This window comes from Polistes fuscatus, unplaced genomic scaffold, assembly GCF_010416935.1.
Source record: "Polistes fuscatus isolate 324 unplaced genomic scaffold, CU_Pfus_HIC Scaffold13, whole genome shotgun sequence".
Lineage (NCBI taxonomy): Eukaryota > Metazoa > Arthropoda > Insecta > Hymenoptera > Vespidae > Polistes > Polistes fuscatus.
Window position 1 is genome coordinate 2519878 of NW_025113031.1, and position 14682 is coordinate 2534559.

A 14682-nucleotide genomic window follows, 5' to 3' on the forward strand; every position below is an offset into this window, starting at 1 on the left:
GTAGGATATGCCTGGCTTAATCTCTACCTCGTTTTATCAGAAAGAAAAGGAGAATGAAAAAAAGGAAGAATGCAAAAAAAGGAATGACAATACAAAAAAAAAGAAAATATGAACAGGATGATACATATGATGTAATATAATTACAAAAATATTAATTATTGATCTAATAATAAATACGTGTATTTTAAATATTTTCTAAAAGAAAATAATTGCATTAGGTGTTGCGAAATAATTTCCGTTTAAAAAATAACTACGAATTTCTTCCATGATACCTAACAATAATAACAATAATAATAATAATAATAATCATTCAAAGGGGAAATATAACGTAATATAATTACAAAAATATTAATTATTGATCTAATAATAAATACGTGTATTTTAAATATTTTCTAAAAGAAAATAATTGCATTAGGTGTTGCGAAATAATTTTCGTTTAAAAAATAACTACGAATTTCTTCCATGATACCTAACAATAATAATAATAATAATAATCATTCAAAGGGGAAATATAACGTAATATAATTACAAAATATTAATTATTGATCTAATAATAAAAATACGTGTATTTTAAATATTTTCTAAAAGAAAATAATTGCATTAGGTGTTGCGAAATAATTTCCGTTTAAAAAATAACTACGAATTTCTTCCATGATACCTAACAATAATAATAATAATAATAATAATAATCATGCAAAGGGGAAATATAACGTAATATAATTACAAAAATATTAATTATTGATCTAATAATAAATACGTGTTTTTTAAATATTTTCTAAAAGAAAATAATTGCATTAGGTGTTGCGAAATAATTTCCGTTTAAAAAATAACTACGAATTTCTTCCATGATACCTAACAATAATAACAATAATAATAATAATAATAATAATAATAATAATAATAATAATCATTCAAAGGGGAAATTAAATTTCATTCGATAGCCGTTGCAACTAAAGTTGCTAAAGTTTCTAGGAAAATTCTTCGAGCCAAACCGCGTTCGTTCTTCGTCTAATGTCTCCATTTTAGCAATAGTCTCGTTCCTCTAATGGTTCGACGATAAAATAACAAATCGCGTCGTTTTCATTGTCGGAGAAATTCTTCCTCTTCTTAGAGGGAACGGGAGGAAGGGAACGAGGCGGGGGCGGAGGGAAGAAGATTTCGCGTTAATTCAACCAAGAATATAACATAAAGGTCCGTCCATTTCCCAACAGCTTCTTCCGTTCGAGTCTTATATCCGAAATATAATACTCTTCCAGACTTCTTGCCAACTTTAAGAATCTTTCTTTCTTTCTTCCTTTCATGCCAACGCAAAAAATAATGGAAAAAAGGAAGAAAGGAAAGAAATGTCTGACGAGTGGGGTGGGGGTGGGGGAAGATTCTTTTGGTTAAATTTTTCTTCGATCTAATCGACGATGGAAATGAAAATACTGGACACCGAACGTGTAAATGGAGACAAAGTTTTCAAACGTTACCGAAAAAAGAAACGGAAAAAGATAAAAAAAAAAGAAGAATAAAAATGAGTGGGAGAATGAGAGAGAGAGAGAGAGAGAGAGGGGAGAGAAAACATTTACGATTAAATTTTCTTCCTTTATCCTTTTTTCGTCTTTTTCTACCCGTTCTATTTTCCTTCTTTTTTTTTTTCTTTTTTCTTTTTATTCTTTTTTCTATTTTCTACTGGATATTTTTTCATCGAATACCTTCGATAATCGTCGGCGCACGAACACGCGTCTACGTAAAATAAATAACGACGGAAAAACGTTGAACCACCCGATCCAGGGGTTCTTTTTTCTTTTTTCTTTTTTCTTTCTCGTATTTCTTTTTGCCTTCCCTTCTATCGTAATGTTTCAATATTTGAAGCCACGGTGTATGGGGATTTTTATCGCCAGAATAGGTCAAACAAAAAAAAATCGTAATACTTTTAATAAATTTTTCAAAGATACACTTTGAATTAATTTAATTCAATGATAAATCTCATTATCGATTTCAAAATAATATGAAATAATTTTTTTACGTTTTTGCTTTATTTTATTTTTTTCTTTTTCGTTTCGCAATAGAACGAAGGCAAAAATGTAGAGAAAAAAATAGAAGAAAGGTAAAATAAAATTCAAGTTACGATGGTAGGGGGGTGGGAGGTGGTGGTGGTGGTACTGCCTGTATAAATCCTTTACATCCTTTTCAGTAAAATAAAGTTTTACAAAAGTCAAAGGGGGAGTTTAAAGTTTAAAAGGGACTTAATTTAAAATGGTAATGTTAGTTAATTCCTATACATACACGAGTCACACACACACATACACACACCTGTACATCAATTTTCCAATTTGTAGACTCCGAGAATCACGAGTCAGCATCTCGTCGTTATCTTTCTCGAGATAATAACAAAGATAATGAAGACGATATCTAATTAACTGTATGTACCCTACCCATCTGACTACATTTTCCCCCATAGAGAACATATGAACTCTTATGATGAAAGAGTAGAGTCCTTTCTCTCTCTCTCTATCTCTCTCTCTCTATCTCTCTCTCATTCTCTCTCTTTCCCTTTAGAATTCTGTTAAGAATTCCACGAATTTTCTCTCTTGATGCTATGCGTACAACCATGAAATTTTACGTCTCAACGTTTCGTCGTCCTTCCTCTTAATCATCTTAATCTGTCCTGGTCACGAGCTAACACGGTAAAAAGAAATACGGTCCTGTTGAAAAATGACGATGAAAAAAAGGAACAAAAAAAAGAAAGAAAACAAAAATGACACACACACACACAGATATACAGACAGAGAAATTTTTCAGTAAATTTACGTACGTGCGAGGGAATTAGTATGGGATTTTATTTATACTATTTCACGTTCAACAAAATTATACCTCCTATTTTTATTCTCGCAAATATTTTTCAAACATTTTTGGTCAGGTTTTCTTGTTTCTTTTTTTTGTTGGTTGGAATACAAATACGCGGCCGGGTATTTATGAATTATATTCTCTTTTTTTTTTGGTAGAGAGATAAATAATAATTTATTATTAAAAGATATAACGATATAAACGAAAAAGAAAAATATATGTGTTTTTCTATTTCTTTTTCCTACAAATTTCTCTTATCTTTCTCGTAAAAATATTTGTTCGATGATTAACCACCACTCTCTTTTATTCTCTCGTTCGATTTGATGCACCAGACTAGAATAAAAGTTAGAGAAGGTTATGGAATCTCTCTTCGTAAGCTTTTTTTATTCGAGCGTAATCGTTGGATACGCATAAATTTTTGTCTTAATCCGTGCTTTTAGTTTAAATTTCAAATGATTACGATCTGTCTAACTCTAACGTTAAAATCAAACATTTCATTATAACTACCGGCACGTTTTCAACATTTTTTTCCTGCTTTTTCGAAATGAATAATAATCTTCGACGAAAGAAAAAAAAGATGAAATGAAATGAAATGAAATAAAACGAAATAAAATAAAATAAAATAAAAGAAAATTAAATGAATATAATTTTCGAATTTCAATAATATATTTGATAGATGTTCTCGAACGAATTGAACATATCCAATGCGAAAATTGATATTCACAAAAAGATCGTAATTAAAAGGAATTGTTGAAAAGGAGAAAGAATAAAGGGAGGGGAAGGGCAGTAATGAGGGTAAAGGGGGTGGAATAATAGATCAATGACACACCCCATTATAAATGTACTTAAATCGTGGATGTTCATTCGTCATACAAATTTGATCTAACTGTATCGAATTCGAATTACGTTTTACAGAAATGATACGATTTAAACAATCTCAAAGATAATAAATGAAAAACGATTCATGTTACTTTACAAGGAATTACCTTACATTTTCGGTGATAGTCCCTTATCAGACTACCGATACTTACAATGGGATATCTACTACGAGTAAGAAGAAAATGTTAGACAGAGCCGTATTTAAATGAACTAAAAGGTAGAAAAGGTAGAGAAGAAAAGAAGGAAAGAGAGAGAGAAAATAAAGAGACTCTTTCGAAAGAAAGAAAGAAAGGAAGGAAGGAAGGAAGAAGGGAGGAAACCAAGTGGTAGAAGCAGATAAATCAGATGTTCGAGTAGGAATGAGTTACCGGAATTAGTTACTTAGTCTTCCCCTTCGAATTTAAATTTCCTCTCTATCGAATAGGTTCACAATTTTTGAAATAATAATAATAATAATAATAATAATAATAATAATAATAATAATAATAATAATAATGATTGTATTTCATTTAAACCATTGATATATGAACACTGACTTTATTAATAATAAACTATACGCGTGGCAGATTAAACTAGCTTTATCTTCTTCGAAATGTTGTCGTATTACATTTCGATTGGTATCGGTTTACAATTTTTTAAATAATAATTATAATAATAATAATAATAATAATAATGATTGTATTTCATTTAAACCATTGACATATGAACACTGACTTTATTAATAATAAACTATACGCGTGGCAGATTAAACTAGCTTTATCTTCTTCGAAATGTTGTCGTATTACATTTCGATTGGTATCGGTTTACAATTTTTTAAATAATAATAATAATAATAATATAATAGTAATAATAATAATAATAATGATTGTATTTCATTTAAACCATTGACATATGAACACTGACTTTATTAATAATAAACTATACGCTTGGCAGATTAAACTAGCTTTATCTTCTTCGAAATGTTGTCGTATTACATTTCGATTGGTATCGGTTTACAATTTTTTAAATAATAATTATAATAATAATGATAATAATAATAATCGTGTATTACATTTAAACCATTGGACACGGGATCACTAAGTTTATTAATAATAAATTGTACGAGAGGAACATCAAACGAGATTTATCTTCTACGAAGTTTTCTCGTATTACACTTTTTTTTTTTTTTAGATTACAGGTCATATTCCCCCTTCTTCTTCGTTTTTTTTTTTTTAATACCCATATTCTTTTTTTTCCCTTCCCTCTTTTTATCACTTTCTTTCCCCCCCCCACGTTTTATCCTCCTCCTCCTCCTCCTCCTCCTTCTTCTCCTCCTTCTTCTTTTCCTTTTATTTCTCTCCTCGCTACCTCTCTTTATTACGGATGACAAAAAGAACACGTCGACAACGGAACCATCGACGTGATATTTTAAAAAGGAACACTTTTCAAGCTCATTCTAAGACCTACGATTAGGCAATCTCGAAAGGACTCGTATTTTTCGGTTTTTATCGATGAATGAACGATTACTCGAAGAAAGATTCTTTTTAAAATCGAATCGAACGAAATGATTCTTACGATTATCAAATTTCGTTAGAACTTTTATCGAGCTAGTTAATTTGAACGGATTTTATTTTATTTTATTTTCATCATTGCAAGAAAAAGAAAATTGTTTCGATAAAGACAAATATGATCGATAAACTCGTCGTAAACATTTTTTATTTTAAATTATTTTCTTCTCTATCAATCGATACTTTAAAGTATTTTTTCTTCATAAATATTAATTATAAACAACATCGTGCGTAACGTTTTCTAATATATCTTGTAATATTTAAATAAACTATATCGTTATTTTTTCTATTATTATATAAAAAAAACATCAATTATACACGTGTTACAATACTTCGAGAAAATCTCTCTATTCGAGATTTAATAATCAATTTGATCGAAAAATGAATGAACAATTATCCAAAAAAAATAACAAAAAAAGAAAGAAAGATAGTAAAAACAATCGTAGATTGAACACGGTAGAAACTATCCTCGAGCAAATGAGAAAGCTTGTTTGATTTTCTTGCGCGATTTCTTCTCGAGTACTCTTCGAAAGTCCTCATTCGATTTACATTTAGAGATAAATACGCTTTTAAAAGAACAGAAAGAGAAATAGAAATAGAAAGAGAAAGAGAGAGAGAGAATACAACTTCGAAAGAGAGAATACAAAGGCCATTTTCAAATTTAACTCTCGTTGTCCATTCCTATGTGCTTCCTCTTTCTAATTCTACGGATACTGCAGTAAAGCTTACCTCTCATTTGGAATATAAGTTAACTACCAAAAGAGATTTCATTTGAAATTCCGTAACTACTTTCTAAGGACTCCTCTTCCGGATAATATTATATCTACTTTTATTTAATCCACATTACTTCAAATATATATTTCATCTTATAATAAACCAGGAAAGAGTAAAAAGAGAAGAAAAAAAAAAGAATTACCTATCTCGTACGATTCGTTAAATCAAAAACAGACAGGTACTTTGAAAATTTCTATAGAGAGATATTACATTTAACAAATCTTTGACATTTAAGTAGCTCATAAAAATCTACGATAAAGGATTACGCGCTTTTAAAAATCCATAAAGTAATAAAGCACGATATTATTAGTCTCCGTGGCATCGGAAAAAGTAGCCCTTCTTTTTTCTTGTTGTTGTTGTTGTTGTTGTTGTTATTATTATTATTAAGTAATAGCCATAAAAGAAAATCAAAGATCACCGGACGTACGACCTAACTTTCTTGGCAAAAATCATATAACGAAACTTTGACGTTGTAATAAACGAAGAAGGGAAAAAAAGGGACAGGAGTTATCCAGAAGAAACTAGTAGTAGTGGGAGTCCTTTTCTCAACGATAAATTAAACTCTACCAAAGTAAAGTTAGCAAAACCGATTTTCGAAGTAAGGTCGTTTTTAAAAAGAAAAAATATGAAAGAGTACGTTCGTTACACGGTTTATTGAATTCAAGAAATACGAGGCTTGCGACATAAAAGATAAATAATATAGAAAACTAGCATTGATATTTGGAAGATTGCAAATGATATTTAGCTGACTAAGGTTATAGATATGGTTGATGTGAATGCATTAGAAAGGGTGGTAGTGGTAGTGGTGGTGGTGGTGGTGGTAGGGGGGAGTGGGGGGTACGAGTAAGAGTAGGAAAGGTAAGGAATGAGGTTGCTTAAATCTACGGAGTTGAGACAGGACTTACCGGCAAGACGCAAGCCGCAAATGGCGTTCAAATTAATTTCAACGAAGTTTGTCGGTAAATTATTAATACCCGGTGGCTGCACCAAGACGACGAGGACTAGAATGAGAAAGGAAGATGTAGAGAAGGATGATAGTAGCGACATCGCCGGCTAAAATGGCGTCTGCTGACTCGGTTGTCCCCAACTAAATGTGCCGCTTAATTAGGAAATCCGCAATTGTGGGCAGGTTTCGGTATTGTCGACGGTTTTGTAACCGGCTTTCCATCCTAATGCCATAGGTAACAGAGCATACATACACCCACCACCTGCATCATGCCTGCTGCTGCTGCTGCGTGTACGATCCTCTCACGAAAGTACAGCGACTGACCATTCCTGTACAATTGCAAATGGATTTCGTTCGGAAGTGTAACACGTGCATGGATTGGTTGCATAACTTAAAACTATTCTGACAAGGTTTCGAACATTCACTCGATTTCGACAATACAACAGCAGTATCAGCAACAGCACCAGCATCAGCACCACCAGCACCAGCAGCAGCAGCAGCAGTAATAACAGTAGCAAAGAGATATATATTATATCTAAGGAATATTTGATACGTATTTGAATGACTATACAACCAATTGAAATTCTCTATGATTTTTTTTTTTTTATTATTATTATAATCTTTTGGTAAAATTCAAATAGAGGATCCCCGCCGGAGAAAGAACTTGAACACTTTGGGAATTCAACGCCATGGGGAAATTCGTTTGCAAGCTTTAGAAAGTTTTACCCTCCCCCTACACTTTCGAGATATTCAACGTTAGCGCTTGGGTAATAGTTGTTCAAGCATAAATATCTTCTCGGCTATAGGTAACAATATTTAAATAAAATAAAAGAAAAAGGGAAAGAAACGCGAAATGAATTATCATTGAATTCTTATTTTTTTACGCGCATACGTACGATCCGTTTTGATTGAATAAAAAAAGAGAGAAGAGATAATAAAGATAAAAAAAAGGGCTTTGAACGAGTAAAAGGGAGGACAGGTAATAAAATAAGACAATCGTTACGCGCGGTGTTTACTTTATTCGCGAATAATTTCATTTTTTTAATTAAATCTCACGTTCTTATTCTAACTCTTCGTACTCACTCGATCTCTTATAAATAATTTTAATTGAAAAACTCCACCACGGTGGAAAACCCCCATACTCGTGATATATATATATATATATATATATAGAAGGACCAAGTGAATTCGTTACTACACGTTCGGGTTAATACTTTCTTTTCTTTTTTCAACTTTTATCTTTTTCTTTCTTTCTTTCTGCCCCAGCTTCCTTCCACCCTCCCCTCTCCTCCCCCATACGAACAATTTCATAGTTGATCTCTCTCCGGGTTTTCACGATAGCATCGTATTCTCTCAGAAGCGAAGAGAATTGATCACCATAAGTGAATTCGTCCCTCTTGGATATAACCACAGACGTACTTGGAATACTTGCCGGCTTTAAGAATTTTTCGTGAAAGATAAAGCGAGAAAGAGGACGGCTCATGAATGCAAATTAAAACGTTTACCATCTCTTCTATATATATATATATATATCTTTCTTTCTCTTTTTCTTTGCTGCATATCTTCAAGCTTTCACCATTATTTCACTTTCCTTATAAATGGTGTTCAAAAGTCGATAATATCTATGAACGACCAACCACGTTTATGGATATCTAACTGCGATCAAAAAATATATTTCGATGGTACTCCTTTTCCTTGTTTATTATATTTTACGTAACATCGACGATGATTCGAAAAATTTATGTTTTTCGACAAATATTTCATTTCTTCAACGATATCGAACGTGTTGGTATATATACGTGTGAAAGAAATAAAGAAAGAAAAAGAAAAAGATAGAAGACGAGTTAAGAAAAAGGTGAAAAATGTTATTTAATCGTAACTTCTTTTATCTTCTTCCTCTTGTTTCCTTTCTTTTCTTTTTTTCTTTTCTTTTTCTTGATCAACTTTATAATTGAAAAATCGTAACTTTCAAAAAGTTGTATCGAATGAAGGAGGTTTATTATATTATTTGTTTATAGGAAAAAAATATAAAGTAATGTATAAATAGTAACAATTATTATATGATATTTTTATTCTTTCGTTAATTAATTCTTGATTTAATAAAAATCCATCGAATATTCACCAAATCTATATTTACATTTTAATAATAATAATGCAGAGGGTAAGAGAGAAGGAGAGAAAAAAAAGAAAGAGAGAGAGAGAGAGAGAGAGTCGAAATGCAAAAATGAATCCACGCTTCTCTGGATGATAATATTGCTGACAGAACATATTCTATCTCATATTAAAATTCTAACGGGAAGATTCTCTGATATTCATATAAAACCCCCGTACGTACGCCAAACATCGCGAAAAAGAAATTCATACAACATTATATTTTCAGATTATGCAAATCGTCGAGGAATAAAAGTCTTTTCTTCCTCTTACACACGTAATTTGTTCTATTTTTTTTTTTTAGTATCTTTCCCTGCCCCTCGAACCCCCTCCTCACCGCCCACGTCTTTCTTTCCTTTTTACCTTTTTTTTTATTTTTATTTTTATACATTTCCGTGTATTTCGAATGAATTTACTTAATTGAAGTTTAAAAACGAAGCTCGAAAATTATTCATGTCAAACGTCCAAGCTGTAAAACAATCTGAATGAATTAAAAAAAAAAAAAGGGAAGAAAAAAAGAGAAAATAAATTAGAAAGAAAAGAAAAAATTTATAAAAAAAAGGAAAAATGTTAAATCAATATATGATATGCAACGCGTTAAGAAAGAAAGAAAAGATAAATAAAGAAATAAAGAATGAAAGAAAGAGAAAAAAGAAAATGAGAAAATGGTAGTAAGAACAGAAAGAAATGGAAAGAGAAAAAGGAAGATAAGAGAGAGAGAGAGAGAGAGAGAGAGAGATAGAGAGAAACAAGGCAAATATTTTTCTTGGCATTTACAAGATTCTTCTTAACAAGATATTTCCTACATTCTCAACGACGTCCTTTGAAAACAAGCAAGGGTGGTCAATAGAGATGAAGATAAACGGGAAAACAGAAAGAAACGAAAATTTTTCCCCCTTCTACCTCCCCCTTTTACCCCCTCCGCCAGAAAAAAAAAGAAAGAAAGGGAGAGAGAGAAATCAGTTTCTAGATTTTTCTCAGCAAAAATCTACCAATTCTTTCGTAGAAAATAAAAAGAGAGAAACAGAGAGAGAGAAAGAGAGAAAGAGAGAGAGAGAAACGAGCAAACAATATTCTCAATATGCCGATAGCGTAGCACAGTTTTCGAGATAAGAAGTTGCTTGTAAAATTCTCCGGTTGCAACACTCATACAACATTCATGACTCCGTATGCCTCGGTCCATTCCAATGTCGTATCTTTTCAAGCTTCTACTGTCGTATCAAATTTATGTCATATCTCTTAAAAAATTGATTTCGTCAGATACCTTCAAGAGATAGGCCTAAATTTACCACTTGTGTCAGATGTCGAATTCTTTTCAAGATTTTTTTACGATATTTTATTATTATTTATTTTATTTATTATTTTCTCGAGATTTTTATATATATTATATATATTTATATATATATATTTATTATATATAATTGTATCTACTAAAATATATTACATATATAAAATATAATATAAATTGAAATCTATTCTCGATATAATTCAAAATGTTTCAAATTGAACAAAAAAAGAAAATAATAATATTCAATTTATATTCCATTCCATTGCAACACTTGAAAAATATTATTCGTGCTATTCAAGAAAATCTTTTAAGTATATAAATTACCTAAACAATTTACTGTTCATCTACATTCTTTGTATGCTGGTGTGATTTGAAGAAATCATAGTGCTGGAATATATCTTAATAAGTCAATCATGTAAATGATGGATAAATAATAAAAATAACAACGATAACTGTAACTACACACATACACACATATATATATATATTATTATTATTATATTAACTCTAGGTTGTAGACGTTACTACAGTTAACGACAAACGACTGACAAATAAATTTAAGCAACTTTCAATTTATACGATACAATTATTGTATCTACTATAAAATAGATTTGTTTTTTGGATTAAATTGATATAAAAAAAAAAGGATAAGATAAATGAAACTTATATAAGAAAAGATAGAAGTTTAGTTTATCTGAAAGAAGAAAAAGAAAAAAAAGAAAAAAAAAGAAAACAGGGAGAATAACTACTTGCCCGCTGCTCAACTCACCGACACGATATTACGTCATTTTGTAGAAATTCGATAAGAACCATTCACCTACCGATATTGGCGGTTTTGTGCCCCCATGAAATGGAGCATCCGTGACCCTCGCCAAATGACAGTTCAATCGAATTTTAACCCCTCCCCATCTATTCACTTCCACTTCTCCCCGAACTGGCTACAAACTTCTCTAACAGTAATATTACCGTTAGGTTAACGCGTGAATTTCATCAATATTATCCTATAATATTTTCAATATCCATTAAAAAACAACAATCAATTTTTCATTTCGTAATTTAATTTTACACCCATCATCGATTTTATCATTCATTTCTTTATTTTGTCCTATTACTATATTTATTTCTTTTCTTTTTTCTCACAAAATCAAAACAATTATAATAACATTTATTCATAACGGGTGGGAATCATCGATGTAATATAATCAGAATGTCATAACTGAATATTTATGAACGAAAAGCGAACATTAAAGAGGTGTACAACCACTCCACGACTTTGGAAAGTTAACAAAGTTTTCTATTCCCTTTTACCTACCACCCCGCGCCCCCCCCACCCACTTAATCCCCTACTCATCTTTCTCGTTTTCCTACGACTTTTCTAAGAATATATACAAAGTATAATACTTGTATTATACTTGAAAATAGTCATGAGTCGCTAGGCGCCACTAGTTCTGGCTTTACGTTGTCAGTCTTTGCAACATTTTGCAAATAGATGAGCAGCGGTTGCTTATCTGTTAGAAAAGTTTAACAACTTTTTTCCGAAGAATATTTCTATCCAAGGAGGTATAAACTTATGTATATAAGAAAAAATATAGTACGTATAATTTTTATATGATATGAATATAAACAGATTCAGCTAGGTGGTGGTGTGTAATTTTGTATCAAACGATTTTAACGATCGATCGATCAAAAGTGGAAAAAGGAAGAATATAGGAAAAAAAAAAATATATATATATATATATATTTTCGCTTTTCATTGTTTCAATTTTTTTGTAGGCGAAAGGAAATTTTTTTTCCATTGCTTTGTAATATCGCACATACATACGTTTGTACGTACAAGAAATATCGATATCACATATCCGATGTACAAACGCATCAGCTTGTGAAACCGTAGGGAAAACGATAAATTCGTTGATTAATATACGATAGCTACGAGTATAAATAATACAGGGGGAGGGAGGTAGGAGGGGAGGGACTGGAAACATTTTTCAAAACTATTTTCGTCTCTCCGACAAAAATAATCGATCGGTCGATCGATAAAATAATAATAATAAAACAACAAAAAACGAATATGTAATACAAATATTTTTTGCGATTAATCGACGACACCGACGTCATCTTATTTTTTATACATTATGTTTTATATTTTTGTCTGTTTTTGTTTACAGCATCCTCCTGCGACGTGGTGTTCAACAGTGATTTGACAAAAACTGGAGTAGTTACGTCACCAGGATACCCAAATACTTATCCATCGAGGACACATTGTAGATACGATTTTCAAGGTAGAGGAAAGGAACGCGTTCAAGTGATCTTTCAAGATTTTAATCTTTATCATACTGCTGGCGATGCGGACGAGTAAGTAAAATTGATAATACTTATCCTTACATTAAATCATCGAATAATGTGTGTCAAGTATTAGTACGGTTTATTTTGAAAATTGTGCAAAATGAATTTTCTCTTGTTTCGATAGTTTTGTTTTATTCGTTCATTAAAAAATATAAGTTAAAACGTCATAGCATTCATTTCTACACAATCAATTATTACACATTTATTTTTAATGTTATATATATATATAAAATATTAAATTTTAATAATTATTATATGCATTTTATAGAGTAATGATACAATTGATTCATTAGACTCTGTCTATTTTTGCATACTCATTGAAATTTTTACTGTCCACGAATATGTAATATTATGTCAAGTATCGAAATGTTTCAACAAATTGATTCAATATACGTATATAACTTTGATTATATACATTTCTTATATAAACAAATTTAATTAAAAACAATATATATATAATTACTGACTGCAAATGGATTGACGTAACTTTATTTCAAAATAAAACTCTACCATTTATTGATTTCATTTATTTCCAACATTTCAAAATGATTTTTGTTCGATTTAATCGATAATATTACTCCTTCGGATATAAATTCGAGGCGTCGAAAAGTCTATCTCGTTAGATCTAACAAGGATTCGGACGTGTTAGCTTTGAAAAAGTGGAACAAACAGTGAAAGCAAGAGAGAGAGAGAGAGAGAAATAGAAAAACGAAGTAAAACTCTAGGATAGGAGAACAACCGTACGCGTTTGATGTGCCGTCAAATACAATTTCAGTAAAGTGCATCGAGTAGCATTCCCGAATTCCAGACTCGTCGAGATATATATGATAAAGTGTATATGTCTGTCTCTGTGTGTATGTGTATGAGAGAGAAAACGAGAGATAGAGAGAGAGAGAGAGAGAGAGATCGATCCACAGAACACAAAGTCCAGGTTGGTCTCGGCTGTCCCTTCGTGTCCCTTGTTGTGTCCTTTCGATCGATTTTCGGGCGTTAGCTCGTAGTTGAACGACTACGTTTCACATTTCCCCACGTAAAAACCGCACACACAGTTCCAAATTTCGTGTTATCAATTTTTTGATTTCCAAAAGATCGATTAAAATACCATAAAATACACCAATATTTTTTCAAATATCATACGGATTTTATTTTTCATTTTTTTATTTAGAAATTCTAAAATGAACTCAATGTTCGTGCGTTTGTCGTGTTATTTAATTGTGTTATAAACTGCATAATGGATTGTTTTTGTATAATTGACTTTGGAAATATTCGTTTAAAGACGCACGAACTTCTGGTTCATACTAATAATTCGAGATTTTTTTCGTTTTGAACTAAATCATAGTTATAAGTATAGGATGATCCTGATCGAATACTCTACTATCCGATTATGTAACGAATAATTGATATAGTTATATGTTTCCTCTTCGAAATCGTATAATTGTGTATATGTATCCAGATTCGATTTAATTCGAAATAATTTGAAATTTCATAGTAGTTGTTACTTTAAAATATAGGTATGTGTAATATAATGCGGATATAATACAAACTTATCTCATTATCGTATAGATTAATTATTGCAATAAATTAATATATTTATATTGTAAGATAAGTTAGAAAATATATATTAACGAGAGAATTTCATCATCTATTTCTCAATTAATTTACAAACTGTTATATCAGTCGGGTTCGGGTATTAATCAAACGTTACGTACGAACGAATTAATCAAAGTTGACGCGAGAATATTCATTTAATTTTCTATTTAAAATAAATAATAAAATATATATTATTGTTCAACAAATTAATTATTATAATGTATAATTAATAATCTTAAACAAACAATTTATCGAAATTAAACGAACGAGTGGGATGAATATGAAGGTAATTTAACTAGGTTTGATATTTAATCGATAAAAAAATGTCGTTT

General features: G+C 30.7%; 1 protein-coding gene across 2 annotated transcripts in view; it reads left to right on the forward strand.

Annotated features, from left to right (window-relative positions):
* Positions 1-14682, forward strand: part of LOC122513824 (suppressor of lurcher protein 1) — a 335671-nt gene that overhangs the window by 282648 nt on the left and 38341 nt on the right. For both annotated transcript variants that reach the window (XM_043630302.1, XM_043630303.1), the window contains one exon: positions 12583-12769. In XM_043630302.1, coding sequence (XP_043486237.1) covers positions 12583-12769 — 187 coding nt within the window. The remainder of the gene's footprint in view (positions 1-12582; positions 12770-14682) is intronic.